The following is a 15,392-nucleotide window of genomic DNA, read 5'->3' as shown; positions in this document are numbered from 1 at the left end:
CCAGCTTTTATCGCTTCCCAAAAAAAAACAAAAAAAACAAATCAGCACAGAAACTCTAAAGCACACACACATATATATATATATATATTTTTTTTTTTTGTCATAGCACCCCCAAGAATTTAAAACTACTTTCACCCCTGAAGCACAGCAAATAAAAACTGATGAAAATGCTAAATAGCATGTTTCAACTGGCTTCTTTTAAAAACACCGATGTAGAGAAACCTGGATATGAGGACTAGAAAATTTACTTAAAATAATATAATTTTTTTTTCAGCCTGACCAAAACAATGCTCTGCAGACATTTAACTCATGAAATTTGAGCATGTGATTTAATTTCATAAAATAAAACAAAGTGCTAAACTGCTACTTAGTTTAGCACTTGTTCTGGGTTGCTAATTAAACCAACAGCTCTCGTTTCGATATTTAAAGTATAAAATTAAATGTTGGTCTAAATAATAAATACTCCACAATTCATAAAAGTAATAAACTAAAAAGCATAAAGCTAAATGTTGGTTCTCCATGTTCGATTGTTGTTCTGGGTTGCTAACTAAACCAACAGGAGTTTCTCCATGCAAACTAAAAAAATGACCATAATATCCATCCATCCATTTTCTTTCACCCTTGTCCCTCAGTGGGGTCAGGAGGGTTGCTGGTGCCCATCTCCAGCTAACGTTCCGGGCGAGAGGTGGGGTCACCCTGGACAGGTCGCCAGTCTGTCGCAGGGCAACACAGACAGTGGCGGAGCCAGAGGGGGGGCCAGGGGGGCCAGTGCCCCCCCTGTCATCTGATTGGCCCCCCTAGTGGCCCCCCCAGATGATTGACATGTAACAGCACGAGGTCATTCCTGTACATTATTTGGAATCATTCTAAGCCAACCTAATGTCTAAAGAAAAACAATAATAAATATATCAAAAGAAAATGTATAAAACTTTATATAAGTCCATGTGATGACATAAATAAATAGATTTTTATCAGGTGCGATACCAGCCTCCTTTATACTCATAACAACAAGCTGATATTCTTCTCCTGGGTGTTTCAGTTATACTGCGCTGTGGTGCAGCTCAAAGGCTAAAGCACTTCATACCTGGTGGTGATGGTAAAACACCAATAAGTTATTTACTGATCCTCTGCAAAAAAGAGAAAAAAACGTAGAGGGGCCGACGATGTTCGTAGTTTGGAGCAGAGGTTGCGCTACAGTTTTTTTCGTTGTCCGTCAAAGAAAAAAATAATTTTATTTCCAATTTGTAGTCATCAAACAAAACATTTATTATTTCTCTGCTAGAACATTTTTGAAATCAGGTAACATTTCACGAAATGACGTGATTAGAAGACGGCAGAACTCTGATCGTTTCCTGATCCCGCATCACTTCCCTCAGCGGGGAAAAACCCAGCAGAAGCGGATCAGCTGCGCTAGGAGCTCCAAAGTCTCTGGTCCGTTAAAGCGTCCAGATCAGAGATGATCCTATGACTGACATTGTTCTTAGTCTGATTAATAATGAGCTCCACGATGTTCTCTGTGCGTAAAGTTGAAACTGTCTGCGCACCAAGTGGTCAGCTGATCACATTCTGGACAGAAACCAGCGAACTACTCATCAAGACGAGGTGAGGAGGGAATCTGACATATTAACTCAGTTAAGTTTTTATTGGTTTTGTTTTTAAAACACCATTAACGTAAGCAGTGTAATTATATATTGTATATTTTGCGTTTGTCGTCTCATGTGTGATTAATTGGAGCGTAACCGTGGAGCATTTAAGCGCATTTATTGCCCAGCGCACTGCGCCTGTTTCTGCCTAAAGGATCTGCACTTTAATTTCTTTCCTCTCTCAACAGTCAGCTGTTATTCCTCTACATAAACTACAATAAGTAGATCACATTCTCTTTAGGTTTTCTCTGTGTGCTGCAAACTCATTAAATGTAAACTCATTAGAAGCCCGAACCACCATCAGACAAATAATTCTGGTCCGACCCGAAATATTGTTACCCGTCAAATTACCTGTCCAAACAGAGCTTCCTAACCAAGGTGTCCATAACTCTTCAACACGCTGTCAGCTCCCGGTCAGAAAGACGCGTTTAGTTCAGTGTCCATGAGATGATATTCAGAAAGGATCTTTTATTTGATTGATTTTAGTTTCCTCTGCGATGAACTCTGCATAAAGTCTATCATGTCTCCATGTGCGCCAGTCAAAGGTGTTAATTATAACATGTAAAATGACAGAGGGGCCTAAAAACGAACCAAATATTCAGTTTGGTTATTTTTTTAAACTATATATATGTGCACACACACATTTAAAATTTTGCCCCCCCAGAGGTAGTCCTGGCCCCCCCAACTTTAAAAGTCTAGCTCCGCCACTGAACACAGACACACAGGACACACAACCATGCACACACACACACACACACCTAGGGGCAATTTGGAGAGGCCAATTAACCTGACAGTCATGTTTTTGGACTGTGGGAGGAAACCGGAGAACCCGGAGAAAACCCACCATGCACAGGGAGAACATGCAAACTCCATGCAGAAAGACCGGGGCCGGGAATCGAACCCAGAACCTTCGTGCTGCAAGGCAACAGCTCTACCAACAGCTCTACCACTGTGCAGCCCATGACCATAATAGAGATGAATAAAACAATTTACATTTGACGTTGGACACAATAAACAATATTTAAACTTGTGGCAACTTATGAATCATTTCAAACCTGTCTGAATTTCTAAAAACCAGAGAATCAGATTAAAACACAACAGTTAACATCTTAACTTCTCTCCTTCTCCAGGCTGATGAAGAGGAGGAGTATGCTGAAGGAGCCACACAAAGTAAGTTTACTAGATATGCTAATTAAAAAGGAGAGGGAAAAAATAATTTGTACGCCATATTTTCTGTCCCAGCTGCTGATTTAATTAGAAACAGTCTTTTCTCTGGAAATGCCAAAAGTGTCGCAGCATTATTAGCATTATCGACCAGACGAATGAATGAACTTCCCTCTACGGCCGACGTGAGTTTGGGTTTGTCGCTCTGCATCAACAGTATTGAGCCGTTATCATCTGGGGAGGCCGGTCAGTGGATTCAGGCCCGATGTCGCTCATCTCCAGCAGACGGACGGGAAAACAAACTGCATTCAAGCTGCTTAAAGATCTGCATGAATGTCAGGCTTTAATGTTGGTCAGTTTTATTATCATGCTCATAAAAGTTTAAATTAAAATACCTTCACAATAAATTGTCCTGGATTGTTCCAGAAATGATTTATTGCGATAAACAATAATATCAGTTTGAGACAGTTTTCAATAAAAACATTAATGCAAGTACACGCCCTCAAAGATGAAGAAAAATACATTAATTTCTAAAGGACATAATAAATAAAACTGAAACAGTAATTAAAATCTATTATGAAGTTTCTGTTACTAAAATAACTTTTCAAAAATATTAATCACTGAACTTTGACAAGGAAAACAAACAAAAGTGGCAGGAAGTGCAAACTATCTACTTTATAATGGGTGTCAAATTTTTTGCAGCATTTTTCAAAAACAATTAAATCTAATCAGCAAGTTTCAACAAGAACCGTCTTTTTTTGGTTTAAAAAAATCCATTTCTGTTTTCCACTGAATCTCTATACTCATTTGCTCTGGTCAGATTTAGTTTTATAAGGATTGGAAATTTTTTCAGCACAGAAAGTAAAAAGTGTTGACTGGGTTTTTTATCTCAAGGAGTCTTTAAATACTCAGTTTGACGTTTTTATCGTTGCATTAAAAAAAAAACTGAAAAGGAGAAATTTTCTATGCGTCTTGTGTTGAGTTCTATGCGTCAAGTTTGAGTTGCGACTCATTCTTACTTTTCAGATTTTTAAGTGAACTGTTCACTTAATCCAGGTTTGGTTTTCAGAATGGACGGATTTACAGAGAGGTTGTGACGTTTGAAAATAAAAATCTGGTTTTCAGGTCACACGAAAAAAAAGTGCGATAGAAAAGGCAACAAAATTTTTTATCTTGATCTGGATCAAATGTTTGAACACATTTTGTTGTTCCTCTGACAGGTCACTGCACAGAAAAGAAGAAACCAAAGGTCGTCTTCGTGATTGGTACGTAAACTTTAAAACACTCGAACACCAACGCCTTATATGATTATACAAAGGATGTAATGTATGGAGGGTCAGGAGTGACAAAATTACATAAATATACCATAAAATACTTGTGTGTTAATCTCCCATTAATTATTAAAAAACATTAAATAATTTAATATATCAATGAATAATTGCATCATGAAATTGTGAAATATGCAATTAAATAATTACATGCAACTTGAAAACAACCTTTTGAAATAAGTAAAATGTCTAAAGAAAACTTATTTAAAAATACATTTTATTTGTTTTGATGGCTCCTGTTATGAAATAATTTAAACGTTCAAACAGAGCCATCAAACCTAATTGGCAGAACTTGTGTATTCAAAAAGACTCAAACTGCAGTTCAGATAAAAAACAGACACCTGTGTTCATTTTCTTAGAAATTCATCAAAAAAAAGAAAAAAAAATCAGGTTTTATTGTTGCATGAAGATAACAGCTGTGATTAAGAAAAAACTGCACAAGAAGCAATTAAAAAGAAAAAATAGGTCCAGCAGTTTAAAGCTAAAAGCTTAAATCCCTAATGCGTGTTTAGATGTTTAAATGACTGTTACATGCTCAGATTTAATTATATTTTCAGTAAAAAATTAAAAAAAGAATAGATGTTTGAATGCTATGAAAAAGGCAGCATTTTTTCTCTCCGTCTGAGACAGAGCTCCATATTTCTTTGGATGCAATATTGGATAGGTTTTAATATTTTTATGGCGGTGGAGTTGTATATTTGGCTCCGTAAATGGGACCTCTCAGTGCTTTACGCCTGCAAGTGAAACATAGTTTAGCTGTCAAAGTTTAAGGAGGGTGGTAGGGATGTTGCTACGAAAGAAAAAGAAATGTGGCGATCAGTATCATCACATTATTCAACTTCTAAATGCCAAGCAGACCGGAGACCAAGGTAAAAGCAGGAAGTGGACCTACAGCGCAGGGCATTCTGGGTAAATACAACCAAAGCAAACGTGTGTCAAGCACTGGCAGGAGAAATAATTTGTGGCTTTTTACCAGAGACAAAAGAGAAATCTTACAAAAATTAAAATCTGATGACACTCCATTTTTGTTTAAGAAGTTGCAGTAATGTCTTCTTCTGAAGTTTTGGCATCGTTTCCATGCAGTAGTTCTTGTGCAGCGCCCCCACAGGTGAGGAAGGGAACAGGTTTTCAAAATGTTTGGTTCATTTAACAGTGCAGTGAAAAAGATAAAGCAGATGTAATTTTGCTCCCCAATCAAACCGAATCTACCGGACTATCAGACGTGAAAACGTCTAGTAAGACAAAAGAACGTGGATTTCAGGACAATCAGACAAATGGAAACAGTTTCCGCCTCCCTGATTACTCACATCATGTTCAGCCTCTTACCAACACCTTGGTAAAAAGCAATCTAGTCAAGAAATGGCATCATTCCTCTGAGGAGAGTTTTCTAACATACTGTCCCTGGGTGGGATGCAAAAGCTTTAGAGAAATATTGTCCAAAATATAAATAAATACACCATACGATGCCCTCTCCCCTCTCTGGATGGCATATCCGTTTCCAGTGGCCTCAGGGACGCAGATTCCTCCCAGGAGACCTTTCATATCCCACCCATCACCTGTCTGTCCTCTGGATGGAGCTTCATCACATTTACCAACAGCAGATTCTGCCCAGGGCTGCAAATAACCGCTGAACATATTCCTCCCCGCAAACACAACCAACATTATTCAAACACTCACAGAGTCACAGACGATTCAGGACACCTAGACATCCTGTAGTCCATTAGTGGGCTCTACCTTTTTATTTTAGTGTCTAAATTTGAGTATATTTTTGTATTTTTTACTGCACTTTATGTTTGAATAAGTGCACAATTGTCTTGAAATTAGGGATTTAATGCAAGAGAAACAATAATAAACTATTATAGCTCTGATATAAAACTTATTCGAGTAAAAGTGCGTTATGTCTGTTATATAAATGACTTTCTTCATGACAGAAACAACTTTACCTTGGTGAGACATTTACCGTCTCTCTTGGTGAGAATAAGAACATGTTTATCTTTTGGTCCTTTCAGATTAAGATGCTCTACATCACTGTCAAGACCGCATTTATTTTAGTGAGACATGAATAATATAAATCTGTGCAGCCGCCATCCGTTCTGCAGCTCATCCATCATAATCTCTTGTGTTGGTTACAGCAAACACCAGGGGTGTTTCACAAAACCAGGATAGCGGATTAAGCCAGATATCCTGGTTTAATTAATCCCTCATTCGGTTTCACAAAAGCGGTAACACACAAGTTACCATGGTGATATATTCCCTGCTCCACACCAGGCTTAGTTAAGCTATTTATTGGATTAAAGTTTTTTATTTGAGCAAATTACAGGTATGATTATGATGCTTCATTTGGAAATGCATATTTCCAAACCTTTTAAGTCGATAATTCCTTAATATTTATGAAAAAGTACTTGTTCTATTGGTATATATGGGAAAATTGGCCTACAAGTTAAATAATCTGCCAATGGAACTGGAACTTTTCCATCAACATTAAAGATTTAGCGATTTAAAACAATCTGCTATAGCTTGCCAAAAAGCTATAGATTTGCACTAGAAAGTAGATCAAAAATACTTGGTAAGATTTTGTGTTTTTGCTGTGAAGTGATAACAGGATGGATGATCAGTGCATCAGGGGCCATAATCTGGAGAAATACGGGTTCTAATATCTGGTGTTGAAGAACAAGATAAACCAAAAATAAAAGCTCTCAATTTACCAATTTGTGTCATAAAGACTCTCACCCGTCATCACGACCTGAAGAAAATGATGAGATCCTAAATACCAGGTTACTGAAATCGGTTTTCTCTGTAGCGTATCCAGACTTAAACATAAGAGGTTTCCAATGTCAGACAGACTTAAGAGTCTAAACAATTTAGTCCAAGACATTTAAATCAAGATGTTCGACAATCACCACCAGGCGAAAGGAATTACACTAAAATGTAGATTAGAGGAGCAGTAGTCTTGGAATATAGTCGTTTCTAATCAATTTGAGATAATTAAAAGGAGTTTATTTTCTAAATGACTCATTTTCTCAGTAGTTTCTTTTCAAAAATGGATCCAATAAAGTCCAGTTTGGCTTATATTACCGAGTGAGTTAGCCACCAGGAAGGGCAGTTTACTGAATGTAAAAGCTTTAAATAAAGAAGATGGCCTGTGCTGTATTTCTCATCATACTTTCTGCATGACCACAAATGGTCATAAAATGAGGAAAATGTTAGCAGAAGTGGGCATCCACTCATTAAGCGTTTTTAAAATCTGCTCCGAGACACATCCGAGTCTGCTGGGCGACTCTTCCTCGATGCCCAGGCTGACATTTTCCTCCAATTATCTGCTGCTGCAAAGGAAAAGCTTTTTCTGTCTGGCTTTGCATCAGCAGCTCCTGAAATATTCAGACAAACTGCTGTTAATTAAGATCAGAGAGGATTCAGCTTGTTAGTTTCTGGAAAAAAGGGTTGAAACACTCCAGTGTGACACCGATTAAATGACAAATATTAATGTTTTCTACCAACGCCCAATCAAGGCTGGACACTTAAAGAGAAGAAAACAGTTCATTAAATAATTTGTAGAAAAATAGAATAAAATAAACAGATACTTGCATGCTATTAAACTGCTATTGCAGAAAAGCAGAAACAAAATAGTTCTAAAATTATTGCTATAAAAATATTGACTATAATTGGTCTAAAAGCTGTTAAATAAAATCTAACTTGATTAAAAACTAAGCAGTGATCAAGCTTTGAACAAAAACTAACTGTGGCTGCTTTTCCATTACAAATGTGTGCAAATCTTTGTTTATAATCTGCTAATTTTGAAAAGAGAGGAAAAAAAGCTATTTCGCAACTGCACTGTTTCCATTAAATGGGAAATTAAATTAAAATCACACGAGCGTAAGCTTGTTCTCGCTGTAAGTCATTAAAGCGATGGATGTAAACAGTTACATGAGATGTTTGTAATTCAGCCGTAGCGCTCATCATCTCGCTATCGCCAATGGTGACGTCCACATGTTGATTAGATGATGCAAAAAGAAAGTTTCCTTTGCAGTTTTGCAAAATACATCAGTTCTGATACAGCTGGGAGAAAAGAAAAAAAACAAAAAAAAAAAACATCTCATCCCAGTGGAAAACCTTTCCATCATAAAACGAGAGGATTTTTTTTAGAAATTACTGTGTTTCCATGAAGCAAATTTATTTTTATAATTTCAATTTGGGCAGTTTTATGGTCAATGGAAACCCAGTTAATGTCAGAGAGCTGAAAATAGTGTGTAGCATCAAATAAGAGATTTATTAATAAAATGGCTGTCGAGACCCAAACCCACTGGATCAGGACACAGAAACAGCGTTTTTATGCATCTGCAGCCAAGAAATGCTTTTAACAACAACGTGTGAAAATCCGTTCTGCTTGGCTTAACATCTACACTGTGTAGAGCTGATCTGTTGATTATTGCTTTGGATTAACTAAAAATTGTAGAGCAAAAAGTGTTTAATAAGGTATTTTTACATTAGGAGTTCTGGGTGGAACATATTTAAAGACAAGTTTCTTTTTTTTCTATCTTAGAGGCAAAATGTATATATTTTGGCGTATTTACTCATCTAAGAATATTATTCTTTCAGCAAAAGTTGTTTTTTGAGTCTCTATTCTCCAGTTAACGATTACTTGATCATTAAATTAGTTGTTGATTAGTTCAGTAATCGATTAATCATGATTAATCGTTTCATGCAGCTAAAAAAAAAAAAAACAGTCGCCTCTTCTACTTTATCTGGTCGGTACATAACCAACCTAAAACCAACGCAGGTAAAGACCCGGTCCCTGTCATGGTGTAATGCTCATAAATTAGCTTAATGATCAGTGGCCGAAGGTTAAATCAATTAACTAATCAATAAGCCTTTGAACAGAGATGAAACCGATATTGACCAATCAGAATTACTCTTTAGATTCACATGAAAACGCTTCGTTACCCTGAGATTTAATTTAGAAAGTAAAAACCACAGTTTCAGTCAGTCATATATTAAAGCGGACGTCCCGTTTACAGACGCTGCCGTCCTCATCGCCGCTGTTCTGGCGGCCCGCTGTTTTAGACTCTCTCTGCCCATTTCCTCTCTAACACAAAACCAGTAGTGCCAAGAAACAACATAAAAAAACAGCCGCTTTTCATTAAAAGTTGTGCATAAAGTTTTCTTCCATTTAAATTTTGCTCACATACTTCCAATCAAGCTGGTGGAAAAGTTTTTATATAGTAAAAGGAGAGATTATGGCTTTATGAGGAAATACTAATGTGAAATTCTAAGGATTTTATGTAAATTTCTCTTCATTTCTGTCTCTTATCCTGTCTGCTGCTCTTGCTTTCATGCCTCTCATTATAGTCTCCTCTGTCTGCAAAGAAATTACCATTTTATTCCCCTAATTGCCTTACATTTAAAGAGTGAAATCCTCGCTGCTGGGAAATATTTTGTCATGTGAAAAGATGCAATTTGCAAGCAGAATCCTGTTATCAGTCCTCTTTTCCACAGAAATACTTGGATCTCACTGGGTTTAAAGGATTAATCGATGAATCAAAAACAGATTATAAATGTAAGAAGTTAAAAATGTTTAATCCTATTGTAGTTTTATCAAAGCATTAAAATCTAAAGTTTTCCACAAAATGTCCCAATTTTTGGCTTTATTTTAATTTAAGGCTGCACAGTCGCGCAGTTGGTAGAGCTGTTGCCTTGCAGCAAGAAGGTTCTGGGTTCGATTCCTGGCCTGGGGTCTTTCTGCATGGAGTTTGCATGTTCTCCCTGTGCTTGTGTGGGTTTTCTCCGGGTACTCCGGTTTCCTCTCACAGTCCAAAAACATGACTGTCAGGTTAATTGGCCTGTCCAAATTGCCCCTAGGTGTGTGTGTGTGTGTGTGTGTGTGTGTGTGTGTGTGTGTGTGTGTGTGTGTGTGTGTGTGTGTGTGTGTGTGTGTGTGTGTTTGTCCTGTGTGTCTCTGTGTTGCCCTGCGACAGACTGGCGGCCTGTCCAGGGTGACCCCGCCTCTCGCCCGAAATGTTAGCTGGAGATGGGCACCAGCAACCCTCCCGACCCCACTGAGGGAACAAGGGTGCAAGAAAATGGATGGATGGATTTTAGTTTAAGCAATGTCATTGTGGAATTGAATATAATTTAAAGCAGATAAAGATCAGGAAATCTACAGCTGATCAGGGTTTTACTCGCCTCCCAATAATCATAAAATCCTGCTAAAAGATTTCAAACCGACTCCAATTTGACATATTTACATGACTAGATCATGGGTGAAATTTAACAAAAAACAGAAAAAGGGATATAGAGGGGTCATAATTTTGAAACTTTTCCCTCAGAATAAAAGTATTTTACACCTGAGGGAATCAGAAACCAAATCAAATCCGGCAGCGCAAACATTAAAGAAAATTTACTTTTAATAAATGTAAATTTAATAAAGATGAAGCAGGAAGTCATCTCTCCTCCTTCAGTCTGTGTGTGTGTGTGTGTGTGTGTGTGTGTGTGTGTGTGTGTGTGTGTGTGTGTGTGTGTGTTCACTGCCAACGATCAGCCCCTGTGTGAACAACTGAGACGTCTTAATTAGTGGAGGCAATAAGCCGTCTCTGCTGCTTCCCATTTATCATTTAGGTTTAAATATTAGCCACTAAAACATGAAGGAAATGATTAAACGCAGCAGAGCAGAATTAGGAAACTGAATTAGATCTGTGATTTTTCTTCATTTTTCCACCTTCCTCGCCTCGTGTAACATCACCTCTCATTTATTTCCTGTCACTGTGTCCCATCATGTTCTCACATTCTGGGATGTTTCAGCTCATCAAATCTGAGAGAAAATAGATTAAACAAACTTGAAAAAGACTCAAGTACATTTGCACGTTTTGGTCTTTCATAACTGGATTTTTTGCTGAAAGTCAATCAGTTTTTTGAATAATTTTGCAGAACAGAGTCGATTTTAGCAGAACTGATGCAATCGCTTTGTTTTTTTTCCACCCTTTACTGTAGCTTTTGTAAACATAAAAACTTTCACGTCAACGTCAACATGTATAATATAAAAATATATTATACAATATAAAATATATAAAATATAAAAATATTTTTATTTTTATGTAAAAAATAAAAATATCTGCAACTCTGTTAGTTTCTATTTCTACTTAGAAACAGAACTGTATAAATCTGATAAAACAGGGATAAAGTGATTTCTGTAAAGTTATTGTTAAACTTTATCATATTTTTAGTTTTCTGATTTATTATGGTTCATTTATATTAACTTCTGGATAAATTGTTGCCACTTGTTTCTTAGATTTTATTTGCGTTGTTTACTTCCTTTTATCTCCTCCAGTTTCTTCTTAAAGTCTATTTTGCTGCAAACACAACAGTTTGACCTCAGTCATATAAAATGAGCATTAAATTTGGTATAATGTTTTTTCTCCGTCTTGAGTTTGAAATTGATTCATAAACTTATCGACAGCAGGAAATTCAATCATTTTTAATCATATAAACGTTGCAGGTAATATCTGGATGCAGAGGTTTGATTTTTCTGGTGGATTTTCTCAAATTATTATTATATCAAAATTATACAAATAATCTGGTTTCTAGTTCTGAAGCATGTTTGAGGATCAATCAGTAATTTTAAGTTTATTTCCTATTTTCTTCAGTTTTTCTCCAACAATAACGCACAACTCTTAGAAGATTTAATTAAAAGCTAATTTTTACTTTTTTAAAAAGAGATAAAAATTGGAAAATAATTTATTTTAAGCTGTAATCGATCCATGTCATCTGGGTGCTCAACATTGTATAAAGAATATAAATTAATTGCTTTTCTCCAGTCTAAATGCATCCTGCTGGCTGTTAAAACTTTCAATCGGTGCTTTTTGATAAAAATCTGTTGTTTCCTTTGGGCTGTGAGTCGAGCTCACATCGGTCTCTGAGGAAACGGAGACGTTTTGTTTCTGCATGTGAGAGCAGTGACAGTCCAACTCCAGGAGGATATCGATGAATATAAAGCACCAGCTTTTATTACTTGGCTCCGGGCTGCTTTTGATAAATCACCCGGCTTCTGCATTCCCCCTGCAAGCGTTAAAATCCGCCTGCAGGGGTTTCCTCTGACCTTAAACCCAAACTAGAATGCAATTAGCAAATGGAAACGGCTTTATTGTGCGCATTTGTATGTAAATGTCGCCGTCTTTGTTTTCCTCCCTGGTTTTATAATCTGTAAAATATGAGCTGCATTTAAATTCAGGCGCTGTGAGGATGGTGAGATCCATCTGAGCGGGAAAGATGTGTTCAAAACTAGCAGTTAAGATGGAAAAATTCAAAATATGCCACATCTGACCAGCTGCAAAATGAAGATATGCAGGTTATTTAATATCCATAATAATGTTGAGAACAATGAATCCATAAAACAACAAATCCTTAAAGCTGACACAAGTGAGAATAACTTTTACAGCAACTTTCAACACCTTGTAATATGCAGGGCAGCCATTTTGGATTTGGAGGTCAGTGCTGGAGAGAATCGGTGTTCGAAATGGACGTGGTATTTGGTAAAGTCTGCTCAGTTACAGATCAAAAATATCAATTATTTAATATTTAAAAAATACATAACTAGGCTAAAATATAAAGTTAAGTGAAAATGTTGGTATTTTAATTATCAAAATGAAAATAATTTATAGAAATAATTATAAAATAACAAAATCAGGCAAAAGAAATTTTTCCAAATCAGTTTCTTTCAATAAAAAAACCCTTATGAAACTTGAATAAAACTGCATGCGTCTGTCTGGTGAATTTTTGATTAAAACATGTTTGTTTTTCATTCAGTGTGGAGAATCCAGACATTTTACTCAACTACTAGTAGCGATACTTCATAATAAAATTACTCAAGTAAAAGTAACAGAAAAAATACTTTCAACAGTAAAAAATTAACTGAGTAAATGTAACTCTGGGTTTAAACAACATATGTTCATTGCAAATATACAAGTTGGCTAAACGTTTTACAAAATTACAGCAAAATAGATAATTTAGATTTTTCTTTTTATCAGTTTGTGCAGTGCAGGTATGTTTTGTTGGTGAAAACCGATAATTATTTGATTTCCTCCATTATGTTGCTTTTCCTTTGTTTTCCTCTCTTTTTTTTCACTCCTAAAAAAAAAGCAAGTGCCCACACACAAACCAAACTCACTCACTCACCATCCTCATCCTCTTTCTGCCTCTTCCTCGCTCTTCTCTCACCTTTCAATTTCCTCCACTTCATCCTGCCTGCGCTGCGCTGCGGGTCGCTCCCCGCGGCTGCTGAGGATATTGACTGATCTCCGTCTGTGTCTCAGGCGGGCCGGGTTCAGGGAAGGCTCTGCAGTGCGAACGGCTGGAGGAGCGGTTCGGCCTGCGCCGCGTCACCCTGGGCGACCTGTTGTGTAGCGAGATGCAGAGCCACAGCGAAAGAGGGCGCCACCTACAGGACGTTCTGGAGAGAGGAGACAAACTGCCAGAGGTCAGTCTTTAACTTTGAGATTTCATGTGACAGACTAACATAAGTAATAATATAGAAGGAAACAAAAAATGATTTTTAAAGAATCTGAAAAGTGTGGCGTGCATTTCTATTTAACCTCTACATAGTATTTTTTTTTTCCAAACCAATGAATGCATGGAAAAACCATGACGGCATATTAACACTATTGATAGAAAAATTTAAAAGAATTCATTTCAAACAAAAAAAATTCCAGAAAAAAAGTAAATTTCTGAGCTCTAAAAGTCAAAATTGCAAGAAAACTCAATTTTTGAAATCTCTCGAATTTTCTAGAAAAATCTTGGAAGGCAAAAATTTGCTTAAAAAAAAAAAGAAAAACATTGAGATCTCAGAAATGTAAGTTTTATTCTAGCACATTTTTGTCTTCAAACACAGAAATAAAAAAAAATGTTTCTAGAATATTTCTGACAATCTCAAAATTTCTGAGTTGACTCCATGTTTTTTGTATCTGCAATGGACCCAATATGCAAAACAATCATTACAGACTAGTAAACAGAAATATTGATCTACAAAATAATCAATTATAGAGAAAAAAAAGAGAACCAACACCAGCAAAAAAACAAACAAAATAAAAACAACTATAAATTAAAATGAAACATACTTTAGATTTAGCAAAATAAACTCCGAGCCAGAAGTTGGGCTAGACTTTTACATTGTCTTTCATTTTGACTGACGAAGTAAATAAATAAATAAAATATAAATCCTGTCATTATCTGAAAACAAAAAAAGAATGGAGCTCTGACTTTAAAAAATAAATGTTTTAATTTAATCAAATTACCGTATTTTCCGCACTATAAGGCGCACCGGATTATAAGGCGCACCTTCAATGAATGGCCTATTTTAAAACTTTATTCATATATAAGGCGCATTGAATAGACACTTCAGTTTGGGTTGCCACTCGTCCCGTATTGAACCTATACGGGGCGCGAATGTGGATATGTTCAACATGACAACTTAATAAAGTTAATATATTAGTTTGGACAAACTTAATTTGATCATTTGTAACAAATTAAATTTTTTTAAGTCAGATCACCAATTTTATTTTTTCAGCGTATTTTTGTCAGTTTTTAAAATAATACAAATGACGTATTCAGTAGTAAGCCTATTTAATTTTTGTTTAGTTTAATATTCAACCTGAACAAACTGAACAGAGAACATGTCACATCAAGCACATGAATACTTAAAATTCATGTGCCACAAGTGGCGAAAAACGCTGATTGAGATCCTGATAACTACATATAAACAATAAAATTAAGCAACTGAACTTAAGTTATGAACCATTCACCACATTTCTAAAGAAATATTTTTTCAAAGTTGCTTTAATGATCAGGCTTTCCTAAAACACTTGAAAACTGAATGAGTAGAAAAGCACTTTGTTCCAATCTGATGGTGGAATAACCTGAACAACAGATCAAAAACAATAAACATCTTTGTTTTTCATTGAAAATGTTGCTTATTTTGTCAATATGTGGCTTTTGATTAAAATGTAATGAACTACAGATCCTGCAATTAACTCAAACATTTTAATTGGTAGTAATGAGATTAGGCCAACATTAAGCTAATTTTTGTTGTTCATCTTTCGGTTTTTGTCTGGATTAAAACACCTGCAGCTGCAACCAAGAGTAACACAGCGACCATTTAAACCTTTGAAAAATATCAAAACCGAAAGGCACAGGAAGCTTCATTACGTTCTTTGAATCCAGCTGGATTCTACACATTGTGCAAGGCAAAAGCCAATTAAGCTAACAGAACTTT

At 36.1% G+C, this 15,392-nt stretch overlaps 1 protein-coding gene across 1 annotated transcript in view; it reads left to right on the top strand.

Annotated features, from left to right (window-relative positions):
- The window catches only part of ak5 (adenylate kinase 5), a 97,200-nt gene that overhangs the window by 68,235 nt on the left and 13,573 nt on the right, over positions 1 to 15,392 (top strand). The window contains exons 9-11 of the mRNA XM_008434639.3: positions 2,774 to 2,813; positions 4,028 to 4,072; positions 13,438 to 13,601. Of these exons, the coding sequence (XP_008432861.1) occupies positions 2,774 to 2,813; positions 4,028 to 4,072; positions 13,438 to 13,601 (249 nt within the window). The remainder of the gene's footprint in view (positions 1 to 2,773; positions 2,814 to 4,027; positions 4,073 to 13,437; positions 13,602 to 15,392) is intronic.

The sequence above is a fragment of the Poecilia reticulata genome, chromosome 17, assembly GCF_904066995.2.
Source record: "Poecilia reticulata chromosome 17, P_reticulata-male-v2, whole genome shotgun sequence".
NCBI lineage: Eukaryota > Metazoa > Chordata > Actinopteri > Cyprinodontiformes > Poeciliidae > Poecilia > Poecilia reticulata.
This window is presented reverse-complemented; position numbering and strand designations above follow the sequence as displayed.